Raw genomic sequence first — 17,663 nt, 5'->3', positions numbered from 1 at the left:
GGGGTCGGTGAGAATAAGCCATGAAAACATCGTTATTTTTCACAAAGCGATATTTTAAATTTGAGAGACACATGGATGAGGTCGACTGAGTTAGATAGAGAAATGCTAATGATCTTTTCATTCGGATATTCTTGTTCTACTTTTCTCAATTTTCTTGATCATTTCATAACGTTGCATGATATTATGTGAATCGTTATTTCTTGCATCATTAAATCTTCTATGCAACAAATTAACTAAATCTAAAATTATTTAATCATCTAACAATTATCTGATAAATAAACGAAGGGTAGTACCATCCACACACTCATTTACTTCTTACACACGACACATCCCTATCAATTTCCGGCCGTCACCGAGTGAATTGAATAACATCAATGGTCAAAAACTAACAAATATGTGTGAGAGGTAAATATAACACTACTCTTAAACAAATCATATTTCTCATTTAAACGTTAAGAGATTTAGCACCAAGCAATAATACTGGATAAAAATATAAGTGTCAAAAAGATAAAATAAGAAAATTTGGGTGAAAATGTTGCTAATATCCCTACTGAGTATAGAGCTAACCCACATTTGAGGAAAAAGCGTTATTAGGTTTGACCAAATGACCATTTAGCATGTCATGTGCTTTCCATGGGAGAGATGAGGATCCCTAGATTTTTTTAATGTGCACAGAACATAGAATGGTAAGTCATATGTCATTAAATAAACCATAAGTGGAGAGAATTTGTTTTTGTCCCTTCACTTGTATAATCATATATGATGTGCGTGATCGTATTTCGGACACACTTAAAAATATCTTCTTACTAACATGAAATGCTGGCAATTCACTATATGCAATACCTTAAAAGGAACAATCTTTTTGTTTAGTGCTTGCAGTTATGATTGAACGGATATGTTATTGCGCCGCTAATCATATATTGTCATTCGAGAAAGTTACAAACGTGGTTGATTTAAACAGTTATTACATTGATATCATTGATGTAAGTTAGTTTCTCTCTCGAGTCTCGACTTTGAGCCGCAACTCCCAAGGGTAAGAAAACTTCAATCTTCACTGCCCTTCTTCCCATTTTATCTGTTCACCAACAGTATGGAACTCAAAATTTATGCTGGCATTTTGTGCAGAAGAACTTGGTTAATACAATAGTCAACGAATAAAATTGAACCTTGCTTGGTTCTTCTGGGTGGGACAAAGGGGTGTTGGATACGAAGTTACGCTGTCTTGGACACACTTTTTGACACATCTTTTTATAGAGATGGGGAAATGCCACTACTGGGATCTGGATTCTGAGGCATGGAGATCAATCATATGACTTGTATTGGCCATCGGGCCACTCATCCTTTTTATTTACTCCAAGATATATGATTTGCATATGCTGCTGAGTGTGATACGGAGAGAAACTTAAGTGCAGTTAAGACGTTAAGATGTTAGTATTTTGAACTTATCATGCATTATTATGTTTTTTTATTTATTCATATGACATTGCGTGAATGCAAATCGTTACATTAACGTTCTAATTGCATGCAAGTTCTTTTTTCTCTTTTTTCTCTTGAGGTAGAGTGTAGTAAAAACTCAACAAGTGTTTGCATTGCAGTATACAAACTTTGTGCACCACCTAAAAAGGCAAAAAAGGAAATAATACAGACTATTTTTCTACCCAACTGTTTTTTTTTCAATTCTTTTCCTTAATTTCTCTTCAAGTTTTCTGAAGTCCTCTTAAATTCATGACCAAGAAAATTGAAAAGAAAACGACAATTAGCTACATCCATATAAAGTCATTATTATTTAGTCCTCAATCCTGCATGGTTTATAAGAGTGATTACAACGTCAACATCAACAAAACCTTATTTCACTAAGTAGAGTCGGCTGTATTAATCTTAGAACATCGTTGCACTCGGTTTTACGCCAAATCTTCCATTAGTTTCAAGTACTCCATGTCTTTTCTTCAAGTCTCTTTTCAAGTCTTTCTGGCTCTAAATACTCCATATATTTTCTTAAAATCTCTGCACTTGGCTGTATGAATCCATGTTTATAAGAGTGATTAACCTGAATTAAATTCTTTAAAGCAATATTTGTGGACAATGATCCAGCACCCAAATTTATACTATGATCCACCACTCGAATTCATCAAATGTCACCCAATAAGTGAGATAGTCTGATAAACAAACAGTGATAATTCACAGATTGCATATAAGAATCGCCCGAGCAAGTTGAGCTTCGTTTCGATTTGGAATGTAAGCTGTTTTAACTTATATTCTCTGGTAGCTTAGCTTGGAACGAGAAAGCTACCTATGGCTGGAATCCTAAGCATTCATTGTCAACCTATGCGTGCTTTGCTTTTAATTATTTCTAATTTTTTGGGCATGTTTAGTTTTCACATTGGTTTTTAACTTTAATCATGCATTCATTCATTCTTTCTTTTTTTAGCGTTGGCATGGCTTCATGGTGAAAATTGAAACGACAAGCAACTTTATCCACATGGGTGCATGGGGTGGTGAGGTGGCTTTGTGCTTAGTGGTACCAAATTCACCAAATTAAGCATCCTACACTTCTCCTTCTGTCAATTGACTCAATTCTCCATGTCCCTACAAAAATTATGCATTCTCATGTCCCATGGTCCATCCCTATGACTCTCACTCGAGATAAATGTATTTACTACGGAAATGTCACACTCGTGGTATCCCAGTTTAATAATTTACGGTTGTGTGTTTTAATTATTTTACATAACAGTGTGGTTAGGTAAAGAATTACCTAATGTCATGTGTTTTAACTTTTTTTACATCGCATTGTATCTTTAGTCTAATGATTTATTGGAGTGTCTAGAGAAGTCTCAAGGGAGGAAAGAAGTTCCACCATTTCTTCAAAATCATAGTGACATTCTTGTTGCGTAAAAGTCTTTCTCGAATGACCAGCTAATATGAGACTTTCATTATATGAAGAAAAATTATCCTAAGACTGCCTAGTTATGCTAACTCAAGCATAAGGTGAGGCCTATGTAGCGAACGTTACTATATGAATGATGTGATCGAGGAAAATTTTTTCAAAATACCGGCAATTCAAATAGATACTCCATGTGTCATTAAATAAGTATAGTAATAAAAAACGGTAAAATACAGTAAAACCTCCCCTTCCTTTCTTTGTCTTGAACCCTCTTCAATTTATATTAAACAACTTTAACGAAAAACTTCCGGTATTATTTATTTTAACGAAAAATTATATTTTTTAATGTTCCGTTCTCGCTCCAGATTTCCATGTTCCGTTTTCTCCACCCTATCTCACCCCAAGCCCAAGTAAACTGTAAAACACAGTAAAACCTCCCCTCTCTCTCCCAGGTCTCTTGATATCTCTAATTCTCGACGCTCCTTCTGTCTCGTTCAACCGCGCACACTCAGAGACATACATACATACATTTCAAGTAGCTCATACAGTTCTCTTCTCTCTCTCTCTCTCTCTCTCTCTCTCTCTCTTTTTCTTTTGCCGTAAAGAATAAGCTTCTGGAGAAAAGGAAAAAAAGAAAGGAATGTCGATCTGAACCCACTTCCCACACTAACATTTCGCAAAAACCCAAATCAAAATTTACGTTCTTTTTCCCATTACAGAGAGAGAAAGAGGAGAGAGAGAGTGAGTGAGTGAGTTGCCAGTTTTGAGAGAGAGAGTGATATGGGTGGGGTGACGTCGTCCATGGCGGCCAAGTTTGCCTTTTTCCCACCGAACCCACCTTCCTACAAGCTCATCACAGACGAACACACCGGCCTTCTGCTTCTCAGCCCCTTCCCTCACCGGGAAAACGTGGAGGTTCTGAAACTGCCGACCCGCCGTGGCACTGAGGTTGTGGCCATCTACATTCGCCACCCTTTGGCCACTTCTACTCTGCTCTACTCCCACGGCAACGCCGCCGATCTGGGCCAGATGTACGAGCTCTTCATCGAATTAAGCATCCACCTGCGCGTCAATCTCATGGGGTACTCTGTTCTCTACTCTCTCTTCTTCCAAGTTTGTCACTTTTTGCTACTGTGTCATTTTTGGAATATTGGGTTTTTTATCTCCAGATTTTGAGCTTTGTGTTCATTTTTCTTGATTACTTGCTAGTGTTGGCATCTGGGCTTTTCTAAATTCAGAGCCTTTGTTAGTTTTTGTTGCTGGATTACTATTGGCATCTGGGTTTTACTAGTCCACTGATCAGCTATATCTGTTTAGGATTTTATGGTATTAATTTATGGGATTTTACAATAAAGTGGATATTTTGTAGATATTGGAGTAGTTCTTCATCTTTTAATTTGAAGTTATAGCTGAAATGGGATGTAGCTGGAGTTGTTATGCTTAGAGAATTTCATGAAATCAAAATCAGTTTGTCGTCGAGGTTCGGTCAGATGATCTACGTTGTTTGCCATCTGTGAGTGAATTCTCCAGCCCCTTTGCCTGTTTAGACAGTCTAGTCTGAGATGATTGAGTAATTGCTAGCGCCTTTCGTACTGTGATTCAGTAATTTAATGTCCACCGTGATTGCAGTTGTGGTGTAGCTTTGTATAATCTACTTACTGAGACTGTATAATCTTTACCAGTGCCATTGTATAACTTGCTGAGTTTGATCCTTTAACATTGACATTGCTTACATATCTGTATGTCTTTCAGGTACGACTATTCGGGGTATGGGCAATCAACTGGAAAGGTCTGTTGGAGATTTGGACAGTTTTTGTATTAACTAGTTGTTTGAGCACAGTGCATCATGTAAGTCCCATATTTTCTGTGTTCCAGGCAAGTGAGCAGAATACATATGCAGATATTGAAGCTGCATATAAGTGTCTTGAAGAATGCTATGGTACTAAGCAGGAAGATATCATTCTCTATGGCCAATCCGTTGGAAGTGGCCCCACGTTGGATCTTGCTGCTCGGCTGCCTCAATTAAGAGCTGTTGTCTTGCATAGCCCCATACTTTCTGGTTTAAGGGTCATGTATCCTGTAAAGCGTTCATACTGGTTTGACATTTATAAGGTAACACAACACTCTTCAATTTAGCGTATCTTATCTTATGCTTAGTTGCCAAGTTTTTGGCCTTGCTCTAATTGTAAGTTTTGTTGTGTTATTTACGCACAGAATATCGATAAAATTCCACTGGTCCATTGTCCCGTTCTCATCATTCATGTAAGTATGCTACTCCATATTCGTCTACCTTATATCATAAATGTTAACACTCAACCAAACCAGACTCCTTTTGATGCATGCATTTGACCAGATATTATCTTGTGCGATGTCTTATATCAGACAAAAAATTACATGCCGTATAACATACCGTTAACAGTTTTATTGATGCATTAGAGTATAGAAACCCAGCTGTTCTTAACAATTAATTTCCGAGGTTTGATTTTTTAGCCAAAGAACGGAATTTTAAGAAAGTATTACGGTGCTGTATAAGGGTTTTGTCTGATCATCATCTGGCACGCCATGTCGAAAGATTATATATATGATGACTATATGAGATGTCAAATCGGCCTACTCTTCACATTTTTTAGCCATTATATTTTCCTGTAGGGGACTGCGGATGAAGTAGTCGATTGTTCTCATGGCAAGCAACTCTGGGAACTGTGTAAAGAGAAATATGAACCACTGTGGCTTAAAGGAGGAAACCACTGTGATTTAGAGCTCTATCCTGAGTATATCAGACATCTCAAGAAGTTCATATCAACCGTTGAGAAGTCTCCTTCCCAGAGATACGGTTCTAGGAGAAGCACAGACCAGTTTGAGCAGCCTCGGAAGAGTACTGATGTTTATGAAGTTTCAAGGAAGAGCACAGATCGAAGGGAGAAACCGAGAAAGAGCACTGATAGGCCTGAAAAACTAAAAAATCAGTTCATCAGTGCTGATAAACTAGAAAAACTAAGAGTATCTTTTGACCACATGGAAAGGTCGCGGAGAAGCGTGGACTGCCATGAGAAGTCTAGAAAAAGTATCGACCACCAAATGGACAGAGCACGGAAGAGTGTGGATCGATTGGATAGAATACGAACTGGGTAATTGTTGTTCTAAAACCATATGCAAAATTCATAGGGCTTGGTGTTGTCAGAAAATTATTTCGGTCTTTTTTCTTCCTTCTAATTTATGGTATTCTTGCTGTGTAATTTGGGTTTGTGGCAGTTGTATAACTTCTATTTCATGAAATGAGAAAGGGTTTGATGTTAAATATGGAAATGGCGATTGTCTATTTCTGAACAAGTTCGAGAAACAAAAACAATTGCAATCGAGATTTCGATCTCTCGTTCTCGAATTGTGACACCAGAAATGGTTCATACTAACTCTTTATTCGATTACTTGTATATTCTCTAAATAAGTTTATAACTTGCTGTTGATTACACATTGTGCATGAAACATGGGTACAATTTGAAAGAACAAACAAGATGTAACAGAAACTTAAAGAGAAATGTTAAAACTTCATTTGCTGTCAAGGAAAATAGCTTCTGAGCAGGTTATGTACTTTGTCCCTGCAACCATATATTGTTGCAAAGTGCTGACTTCTGTGCGAACCAACATTCCAAAGTTTCACCTCGTCCTCGCTTTTCGGCGAAGGACATCACTTAAGTAAACTACCACCTATCCAGGATATGCGGGTCTTGCAGAGAGCCGGCTACATTTTAGGCGTGCGCTCACTGTGTTCAACTATGGCTGTTGGAGGAAGAGTGCCAATGCAGATCTCATGAACTGTTGCAAAAAGTGGGAAGAAATCTAGCCACCCACGGTGGCTTAAAACTTCGTAGACCTCTTTTGCGGTTGAGACACCCTTCAGAAAAGGAAGGCGAAAATTGATAAACAATGCCGAGTGATAAAAAGATAGTTCAAAAAATCTGAGTAATAACACGGTTCAGTTCTTATAATTTTCAATGTGAACCTGTAATTTTTGACCCTGCAGCATTTCTGCTTCGAGCTCATCAAACGATCTGCAGACAACGAACGCATAAGGGTAATAGTTGGAAACCACCTACTTTTCACAAGGTTTATGTGCCAAATTGTGGAGCTTTTACCTTTTCCCTTCACTCCTTGCAAAAGCTTCCGCTACTTTCCTGTTTCTTCCTCCCACTGCCAAACACACTGAGGTTAGAAAGAAAGAAAAACAAAATATGAATATAGGAGATCACCATGCTTCCTTACGGCATGTTGTGATGAGATCAGCGACGCCACAACTTTCGAAGAAGGTGGTGTCCTTGACAGATGAAAATAACATCTTGGAAAATGCCTTCATCTCCCTTAGTCCAATTCTCATAATTGCAGCCTGGTCATTTAAAATAAGCAGCCAAAATAAAATAGAAAAAGCAGATGACACATGGGTTCAACCTTTACCGAAATTTTTGAACTTACCTTCGTGTTATTTCCCATCTCCAATCCGTCCACAAAACCTGCTGCTATGGCCACAACATTTTTCAGGGTTCCACACAGTTCTACTCCTTCCACGTCTTGGACCTATAGATTTCACACAAACCCAAAAAGGTGTAAATAGAGCATTCCTCTAATATATACTTTGATGTGATGCAGAGGAAAGTTTTAGTGCTTATGTGCTACCGAATTCTTACTAAATCGTGGGTTGTTAAACTAGTTCCCGTCCATGCCAAACATTCATGATAGTAAGAGTACTTCAGTACGACAGTGATTGTAACAATGTATTCTATGTACTCACAGGTGTGACTATGAAGTAGGAAGTACTAAACAGTTGAACCCATTTCTGTGCAATCTCTTTTTTCTCTCTGTATCCAACCGTGGCTTCACTAAATTTCTCCACAGCAATCTACACAAAGAGTCTCTAGTTTCAGATGAACCAGATGGGATATGATCTGAGAAACGAAATCTTTTAAGAAGAGTGAAAAATCAAGCTAAATAACCTCATTAGCTATGTTTGCTCCCATCAGAACACAACAATTAATACCCAATTGATCTGAGATGAGTGTCGAGATCATGCATGGGCCTTCCATCTTGACCTCCATTCCTTTGATGAGGGAAATCGCCTCCACATCTGCTTTTACCTTCCCAACAAGCCTCCTGCATATACCCTCCATAAATTGATGTGGAGTAACAAACACCAACATGTTCGCACCGTTCACTGCAAAACTCACCCTATTATAAAAAATTTGCTCCAAGCACCCAACAAATTACACAAATTCAAAACATACTAACTTCAAAAAGTTCAGCACAGCTTTTGCTGAGAAAAGAAGTACCTGCATTCTCAAGGTCCGGGTCTGCAACAACATTTTTCCCCAGCTTAATGCCAGGCAGATATTTCACATTCTCCTATAACACAATACAAACGTTTTCAGTGGTGTAAATTCATTCACATATAAGAGGAATGCATTAAAGATCATTGCTTTTTTACATTGTTGCGGTTGATGGCATCTGTGAGCTTCTCACCACTTGGTAACGTTTCCTCAAACACCCACATTCTCACTTCATCTGAATTCCGATGCAGAAAAAATCTCAAATTGCAAGTGGGATTTCTTTCAAAACTCGAATTAAAATTGGGTTTTCAGAATTTTCATCCATTGAATACCCAACAGAACAAAATCCCAGAATCAAACAAGAAAATTCAATTAATTTGGCATTCTCTAGGGAACAAAACTACAATATGTTCATTTTCTCAGCAACCAAGCATACGATTAGAGAATAATATTCTGACCCTTGGCATACATAAAGATTCAGTCTTTGCATGCAGAAAGAAAATGGAAATGCAGAAAACAAACAGGAAATAATAATACCGTGGAAAGAAGAGAGCCTGAGGGTGTTGGAGGCAATGAGCTTGGCGGCAACACTGCCCCAGTTGCCACTGCCTACGACGGTGACTCTGGTTTTCTGGGGAGGTTCAGCAGGGCCAGTAGTGTAATTTTCCTCCTGAAGTTCTGGAGCCATGGATGAAGAGGAGAGAGAGAGACGAGGGCAAAAGGGTAATGCGTGGAAGAGAGAGGAATAGGAATAGGAGGAGCGAGAGAGAAGGAGAGGAGACACAGAATATAAGAGAGAAGACAGTCGTCGGCGCGGAGATGCCATACACGTTTCGTCACAAACGATGTGTATTCTTGTCTAAATCGGGCGATATCTTCTAATAGACAATAAATTATATGTACTACCATATTTATGTATCTTTTTTATGTTTTTAACGTTTTATCTCTCTCCTGTCCATTCAAATGTAAATAAAAACATCGTCATAAAATTGTGAAAATATTGGTTGTGCTGGGATGAATCCTAGATGTTGGTGCCTGGTTTTTGATGTTATAGTCATGTAATTCTAGCAGTGGTGGGAAAAGGGATCCTCTCCGGACATTTTGGTGTTCGAGAAATATATATGTAAAGGTCTTTTGAGGACTATCTGTCTATTTGAAAATAGTCATTTTTGTGCGTACTAAGTGTTTAAGTGTTTGACAATATGTACTTCGCAAGTTGCACTGACAGCACTCTTTAAATTATCTCAAAAGCACTTATCAGATTGTTTCGGCATATATCAATATTCGTTGACATGTGCACAACATAGTCCAGCTGATGACAACAAACTCACCAAGTGTGCGACGTAATCAATCAGTGAATAAATTTATTTCTTTTTTGTATGCTACGCGCTCTATTTTTATCTGAAAAACTTAAACCTTTAACATTGAGACCCTTCAAGATTCGAATTCTGAATCTGTCACTGCACACTAGTCTCATCCGGATCTCTTAAGAGGGTGCATTTTAAGCATTGAATTCTTGATATTGACTATATGTACCCATTTGATCTTTTGGTATTACAAGATGACCCTGCATAATCTACTACTAACCAAGGTCTACTATATGAACATGGGAGGGTAGGATGACGGTTATCTCGTGATCCGGTATAATTGGAAGTAGTCATATTTACTTATCAGAAATGGATTCTCTCCTGAGCATCTGCTTAGGATCCTACTGATCCACGAATAAGGACCGTTAGATGAAAATCCAACGGCTACAAATAAGGGGATTCCTTTAAAGTTATAATAATTGTAGCCGTTGGATTTTCATCCAACGATCCTTGTGTGTGGGTCAATAGGATCCTGAGCAGATGCTCAGGAGAGAATCCACTTCCTTTACTTATCTGTCGAGAATTTGACGCATCTAAATAAATTTTTTGTATGTTGAATTTGTACGTAGGTTGACTCATTCAATGGAACGGGGCCAAATAATGTAGGGTAATTAGTATGAATGATCAATTTTTGACATTTGGTTACAAAATTGAGCAGTATTTATTATATTGTCATTATATCATTGTTGCATGCTTGTTATGCCATCGTTAATCATCATTATATGTTCAATATGTGGTCCTTACTAAAAAACTAAATATTTCTACAACTAAATCTCAAAATCTGATTGTGGATGCAAATTTCCGCCTTCTTCTTTTTGGAAAAAATTGTACCTACAAAACAATTAACACCTTAGGTTAAGGCCAAGAGCCTCACGCGCCCACGATGAATAGGGGGGTTTTGGCCGAATAACCTCCGATGCTAAAGTTAGAATTTAAAGAGAAAAAGTGTTTAGAGAGTTTGTGGAATTTTACTAGAGTGTTGGACCTAGTGTTTGGTGAAAATGAGTGTCTATTTATAGGACTAGGTTGGTCCACTTTTTAGAGAAAATGGCCGTTCAACTTGTGCATTTCTTGTTGAATTTGTGGTTTAATTAGCCAATTTATTGGCTAATTAAATATGAAATAAATAAATGGGGGGTTATCAAATTGAATGACTAACTTTATTTGGGTAATAGGATGGAGTAAATAAGAAAGGTTAGGAGCAAGGATGGTGGCTGGTTTTGACTGCTTTTGGGATTAATTTGGGTGACTTATTTGATATAATGGGTGATTAAATTGGTAATTAATGGATTAATTAGGAATTAATTCATTAATTAGCCAATTAATCTCTATTTATATGAAATAATTTGTAGGTTATGAAGTAATTACCTAAGATGAGGATGGATGAGATAACTATGAATTTGTTACCTTCCTTTGTGCACTTTTGACTTGGTTTAAGGATGATTGCCCGCTGCTCGCGTGTAGGAATCCCAGTATGCCTCAAGGGTATTTTTGTCCTCTTTTACCCAAGAATCCATGTGTCGCCTTGTGATTATTTTTGGTTCCACAAATGCCCCCACACCTGCTGTGCTGCTCGTAGGAAATGGCAGCAGGTGTAGAGATCTTCTTGCTCTAGGAAACTTAGGACTGCTTCCTATTTTGATGTAGATTCTCTCTTTAATGTGAAATTGGATCCTTATAGGAAAGGGAAATAAATTTCTCTCAAAGCCTATTTAAGTCCACCTTAAGTGGGTTATTAAATTAACTTTGGAGAGCGATTTATTCTATCCTACAAGAGATAGATAGCTTAGAGGATATTTGTTCCCCCTCCTCTAGCAATCTTCTACATCTTACCTGTGCAAAAGACCATCTTTCTTTGCTTTTTTCGTCTTCTTCGTGCCGCACTGAGGTAAGAAAAATTAATTTTCCTTATCTTCTTCTTGGATGGTGCTACCACGGGGCAGCCGTCGGGATGATGCGGCACGTCGGCTGGCATGGGCCAGGAGTCGGCTCTGCATGAGACATGAGGTATTGTGGTAGGGACCACTACTTTAAGCTGCTTAACTTGGCTAGAACCAATGGCAGCTTGTGTGGCTTGGGCCACAGATTGTGGTGCTGAGGCGCAGTACTAGGCGAGTCACATGGTTCATGTCCTTTTAGGCTTTTGGACATGATGCGAGCTAGGCCAGTGATTGAGAGAAATGAAGAGGTTGCGGGCCTTATGAGCTGCTGAAATGTTGGGTTGAACTCCCCTGCTAGGTACCACGAATGACGTTGGCTACTTTAACTCTCTTCGTCAGGAGAAACGTGGGCTGCTCCCAAAAGAGGAAGTGAATAGGATCAAGGTGGATGCAATGGCTCGTCCAATCACTGTTGTGGATCCTGCTGCAAGTGAAGGTGGGAAAAGGGATTTCCCTGCCTGTTCAAGAGATTCTGGCTGAGAAAAAACCAAAGACTTATTTTGCTGCTTGCGCGGGTTCGCCGACTACCTCCAGGCTTGTGATTGACTTGACTTTTTCCAATGGGATAAAAAATGAGGCTGCTAGATCTGAGCATGTGGCGCCTACCATGTCAAGAATGGCTAGTACGATTGCTAATAGGATTGTTCGGCATAAAGGTCTTGTCATGCCTCTAGTGCCGAATTTTGTACCAAAACGTCTGTTGGGAGCTAAGTCCGGTTCACATTTGGAGAGGTTTGCTATTATGAAGAGCGAAAAGGTGGACTCTGCTGCTAAAGTGGCGCCAAGGCCTATTCCTTATGTTGCTGAGACTGATTCACCTGCTGGGAATGAGGAGACTGTTCGCGTAAACAGCTGTGAGAAATCCACTAAGCCTGCTTCTGGGGAGGCTGCTGAGATCTATGTGCTTTTGAAACCAGATCTGCTTGAAAACATGGACGCTTATGCCAAGTTTGTTGATGGCGTCAGAAAGGTTGTTTGCCCAAGCTCGTTTGCGAAACATAAGACCCAATATAGAAGGACTGCTCTGCTTGCTATGATGCAGATATAGCATGGATGCTAAGGAGATGGCAAATACTATGGCAGATTCTGAGCTCGTTACTTTAAAGGGGTCTAATATTTCTGCCCCTACTTCTTTGCAGCTTGAGATCGCTCGCCAAGAGATTGTTGACTTGAAGACAATGTTTGACATGATCTAAGTTAAGCATGAAAGTGTAAAGAATGAGATCGGATGTCACATACCTTAGATTCAAGATCTTAAGCATGTTGTTTCTGAGCTTCGTTCTACTGCAAATGATGAAGAGTTGATTGCTGCTTATAACCAAGTGATCCACTTTAATAGAATCGTCGATAGGCTTGAACCCCAAGTGTTGAAACTTCAAGGTGTACTGAAGATCAATGAAAGTTTGAAGAATGAAGTGGATGACCTGCAGGGCATCCATGTTGGTCTGTTCGAGGAAGATGAGCAGCTGAAAGGTGAAAAAACTAGGTTTGGGGTTTCGAGACCTTCTCTATTTCTCCGGAAGACTTGCTTGATTTTACTTTTGAGGCTCCATTGGTGAAGTAGGGGCAACTGGGGGTGAAGCGCCGGATGATACTGCTACTAAGAGCGTCGCGGCTGCTGAAGGTGTGGCGACCGAGTAGTCGTGGGATGTCCAAGCTGCTATAGTCTTCTAGGTAGCCTTTATGATTTTATTTGTTTTCCTTGTAGCTCTTGTTTTGCTTGAACTCCTTCGACCTTTGCTAGTTGTTTATAAATATGTTTTCCTTCGCTTTTCTTCATCTTCGCTTTTTTTGTTCGTGCCCTAACCTTTAGACTTGATAGACCAGTGGCAGGCATGCTATTTTTTTTATAAGCAGACAAGCCCGCGTAGCCTATGCAGCTGTAGGTGTTGGTGTAGAACTTTACAAAGTTGTTAGCCATAGGGTTGGCAGTTGTATGCCTTACTTACAGAAGCAGACAAGTCCGCGTAACCACTAGGCTGTTAACCTTGGCTTTCTTCAATTCCGTAGGTTGCGTAACAAGTATCACAACACTTTAGGACTTGATGTAGGTTGTTCCACACTTGGCAGAGGTGAAGCTTATCGACTACGTAGCATGTCGGCAGTGGATAAAACTTCATATATGCGTGCTAACTTGTTTAACCTTTCACAAGAATATACGGTTGTATAAGTCTAGAGCGGTTTTACTGCTCGAAAGGCAAGCCGTAGGCAGTCTTCCAGAATCCGTAGGCTACCTTAGTGCACTCGGTAGCAGCTTTAGGGTTCCAGGGCAATCGTCTGTAGGGCGTACTGCATAATGTGCCCCCTCCGTCTCTGGGGTCCGGTTCCCCACGGATTAGGCCAAGAGACCCAAAATCCTTCAGTTAGCTAAGCCTTGAAAAAGACCGTTGTGGCTACTTCTAGGAATCCCGGCGCAAGCCATCGTGCATCTAGTTATACTAGGGCAGCCAGGCTCATCCACGTCTGGATATTCGGAGTGTAAAGTTTATCCTCCCGTCTTGAAGAGCTAACCCATATGGGTGTCGGGGAATTGGTTTACCCTCTCGCACTGGAGAGCATGATTGGTCCCTTGGGGGGCGCAATTTCTGTGATGAGTCCCTGAGTAGGGTGCAGTCTTCTTTTGAAGTGCAAGAATGATCAGTTGTTGTAAGCATGTAGCCAAGCCAAGTTATGATTACTTCTGAATTCCTCATTAAAAAAATGAGTGAAACTAACGAGAACTTAGCTGTAAGGTAGGAACTGCATAACAACTGGATAATGCTCGGCTTGTGAGGTGGTGCCCGTCGAGCTTCTTGAGTCTTCGGGTTTTGTTGTAGCTGGGGAGAAGTTGATGCTAGTAGGCTGCAATGCGAGTGATTGTCTGTTCGCGCCTCTCTTCTGCCAGATCTAAGCTTGTGGCCATCTCCTTTCGGTTGCTCGTCTTTTGGTTGTGTGATATGCCCATAGACATCCTTGGAGTTCATCTGGCCATTTTCTTTTCTTATTGGTGGGGGATTTCTTGTGGCAGTCGAGGATTATCTTAGTGGATGCTTTGGCTCGCCTATTGCCTTGAGGATATCTTGGCGTAGACATTTGCTGCTTGATGCCATATTTTTAGAAGAACTTTGCCAAATTTTTGCCCATGAATTGCAGGTCGTTGTCGGTGACGATGGATTAAGGGATGCCAAATCGACAAATGATACTCCTTCATATGAAGTGCTCTATGTCCGTCTGAACCATGATCGTCATGGGCTCTGCTTCTACTTTTTTGGTGAAGTAGTCGGTTGCCACGATCATCATGCCTTTGCCCCTGGTAGTCTGGTTGGTGATTAGCTAAGACTCGGAATGAATGGAAAGCTTTTTCACCACCAAGTCTTTTGTCATTCGAAGGCCTGCTAGTGGGGCTTCGTACTATGCTTCGTTGTTAGATGCTTTGAAGTTTAGAGTGATCACCTGCTTGAGCATTGAAACGTCTAGGGTGGCAAGAACCACGATTGCTCACGAGCCTTTGTAGTTGGATGCGCCGTCGACATGCAAATGTCAGAAATCTCCATTGAGGGAGCAGATGTGGCTAAAGTGTGCTCGGCTGCCTTCGGGGCATCGTTGGGCTGAGTTGTTACGTTCGTCAGAAAACTTTGCATCTGCCAGGGTGCACGCCTTTATTGTCGTTGATTTGGATTCGACGGAATAGTGCGTCATGATGATGACTGCTTGCGTTTGAAGGTAAACTTAAGCTTTTGGGTTACAACAATTATCGCCAAAGTTAGCTTTTGAATTTTTAATAGCATCGATGAGAGCTTTTGAACTGTAGAATACATGTAGTCGGGCCCCCAGCTCTTCTTGCATGATGGTAGAGCTTATTGCTACTTTAGATACTGTCAAACATGCGAATAAGTCATCCGCTGCTTCTAGGGAGGTGATGTCGGGTACTTATTCAAGTCCTTGAATGTGCATTGGCGAGCCTCATCCCAAAGTGCATGCTTCTCTGCCAAAGCAAAAGAGTCTGCCAGAGTTAGATCTTCTTTCATGATCAATTTTCTGAATAGCGGGTGGTCTGCTGGAAGTCCTTTTTGGAAGGCTACTCTAGCTATCAAGTTTTTGCATCCGACTATTTTTGCCTTCTCTACTTTGAACCTCCTCACATAGTCGCGAAGCGACTCCTTTGGGTTCTTCTTGACATCGAACAAATGGTCAGACTTCTTTTTGATCGAGCGATAAGATGAATATTCTTTGGTGAAAACCAAAGAAAGTTCGTGGAAATTCCAGATGGATTGTGGCGGCAGGGTGTAAAACCAATCTTGTGCCTCGCCTTGTAGAGTGGTGGTGAATATCTTGCATATGAGATCATCGTTGTTTCGATAAAGGATCATTGTGCTTCGGTAGCGCTTTAAGTGTCTTTCCGGGTCTTCATCCCCTTTGAAAGATGTGAAATGTGGTATGCTGAACTCGCGTGGAGGCTCTGCCTGCTCGATCTCGTCCGTGAAGGATGACCTGCTTATGTTGGTCATGTTCCGTCGTAGTGCCTCGTCGGTGACCTCTTTGCGTTGGAAATCATGCAATCGTTTGGTCAATAGTTTCTCTACTTCTTCTTGAATTTGCCTTTGTTGGGGTAGCGGAGCTCTCGGCTGCCCCCAGCCATGACTTGCTGGTCTAGGCTGCTCTTCCATGTGTTTGGCTCGTCTATGTCGCGGATGCAGTGCATGTGGTGCGTTCCTAGCAGGCGAACGAGTTCTTCGCAGGCTGCTGGTTGAACTTGAGCTGGATTGAGTGACTGCTTCTCTCCGTCCGTCGTGCTGCCTACTCCAATGTGAGGTGGATGATGCTCCTTGTGGGCTTAGCCACGAATGAACACTTTGCCCGGAAGGTTGCTCATGTTGACTATCGGAGTGTGACCCCAACCGTGAATGTATGCTCATCCGTGGGCCTCGTCGAGAGTACACGCTCCTCCGCGCGCTAAAATAAGAGTATACGCTATCTCAAGGGCCCAATCGGGAATGTACACTGCCCGAACGCTCGGCTCGTGGCTGGTCGAGTGGTTGCTTGAAAGGTTCGTTTGCCCTTGTCCTACTTCGGGATACCTCGTTCGGGGCACGTTAGATCCCGATGCGTTGCAAAAGTTGATTCACCAAGGTTGTCTATTGTGTAAGGGCGCTCGTCAACTCTATGACTTGTCGAGACAAGTGTTGTTCACCATTTGGATTGGAAGAGCTTGGAAAGAATGCGCCTCTTTGGGCAGTGGAAGGGTGGTTGACTCCGTGCGCGAGATTTGAGTTGGAAAATGTCAAATCCGTGAAAAAAATATGGTGAGAATGCCCCCGGCTCAATGGTAGGTCCAGATGGTTGAGATAGTCTTGGGCCGACTTGGGCTGCTTGGAAAGCCACAAGAGCAGGCTGGGCCATGAGAGTGGGCTGCTCGACGGGAGCAGGCTGGACCACGGGAGTGGGTTGCTCGTCGGGAGCAGCTGGGCCACGAGAGTGGGCTGCTCGTCGGGAATAGGCTGGGCCACAAGAGTAGGTTGCTTGGTAGGAACAGGCTGGGCTGTGAGAGCAGGTTGGGCCATAATAGCAAGCTGGGCCGCGAAAGTGGGTTGCTCGTCTGGAGCAGGCTACTCAGTGCGTGATGCATGCGAATGAGAGGCTTGGGCTCAGACGCGTGCAAGCTTGGATGGCACGGCTTGGGTCGTGGCCCTGGTGCCGTGAGCCTTGGATGGCACGGCTGGGGCCGTGGTGAAAGCACCATGGACCTCGCCACGGGTGGCTACTGAGATAGCCACCGTGGTGGTTCCCATGGTGGAAACTCGTAGTGGTGGTGCCGCTCCACTTATTGTCACATTTAGCTTCACGGATCTCCGCAATCCCATTTCTTGAATATTAGAATTTTCACTTGTGGAATTTTCTAAATTTCTAGCCATTATATTTTGCTTATACGTTTTATCAAAGAACATTTGCAAGTAAAATATTCTAATAATAAGAACGTATGAAAAATATTCAAATGGACTAGAAAATAAAGAAAAAACCTTTTTGTGCGAGAGTCTTCTACGAGTATGGATTTCAACTCTCAATGAAAGCACCAATTTGTGGATGCAAATTTCCGCCTTCTTCTTCTTGGACAAAATTGCACCTACAAAACAATTAACACCTTAGGTCAAGGCCAAGAGCCTCACGTGCCCACGATGAATAG

At 41.2% G+C, this 17,663-nt stretch overlaps 2 protein-coding genes across 2 annotated transcripts; one reads left to right on the top strand and one right to left on the bottom strand.

The window, feature by feature from the left end:
• The first annotated feature begins 3,290 nt into the window (after nucleotides 1-3,290).
• On the top strand, nucleotides 3,291-6,187 carry LOC103411143 (uncharacterized). The gene is made up of 5 exons (XM_008349789.4): nucleotides 3,291-3,963; nucleotides 4,634-4,670; nucleotides 4,757-4,993; nucleotides 5,096-5,143; nucleotides 5,531-6,187. The coding sequence occupies exons 1-5, from the start codon at nucleotides 3,662-3,664 to the stop codon at nucleotides 6,011-6,013; spliced, it is 1,107 nt and encodes a 368-aa protein (XP_008348011.3). The 5' UTR covers nucleotides 3,291-3,661; the 3' UTR covers nucleotides 6,014-6,187.
• Nucleotides 6,188-6,278: 91 nt separating this feature from the next.
• Nucleotides 6,279-9,294, bottom strand: LOC103411142 (glycerol-3-phosphate dehydrogenase [NAD(+)]-like). Its single transcript, XM_008349788.4, has 10 exons — nucleotides 8,734-9,294; nucleotides 8,355-8,431; nucleotides 8,200-8,272; nucleotides 7,867-8,084; nucleotides 7,665-7,772; nucleotides 7,349-7,450; nucleotides 7,142-7,262; nucleotides 7,015-7,069; nucleotides 6,882-6,930; nucleotides 6,279-6,773 (listed from the first exon to the last, which is right to left on the bottom strand). Exons 1-10 carry the CDS (start codon nucleotides 9,020-9,022, stop codon nucleotides 6,621-6,623), a joined length of 1,245 nt encoding a protein of 414 aa, XP_008348010.3. The 5' UTR covers nucleotides 9,023-9,294; the 3' UTR covers nucleotides 6,279-6,620.
• Between the last annotated feature and the right edge of the window lie 8,369 nt (nucleotides 9,295-17,663).

Source organism: Malus domestica, chromosome 09, assembly GCF_042453785.1.
Source record: "Malus domestica chromosome 09, GDT2T_hap1".
Classification (NCBI taxonomy): Eukaryota; Viridiplantae; Streptophyta; class Magnoliopsida; order Rosales; family Rosaceae; genus Malus; species Malus domestica.
Note: the sequence above shows the minus strand (reverse complement) of the source record. Positions and strands in the feature narration are given on the sequence as shown.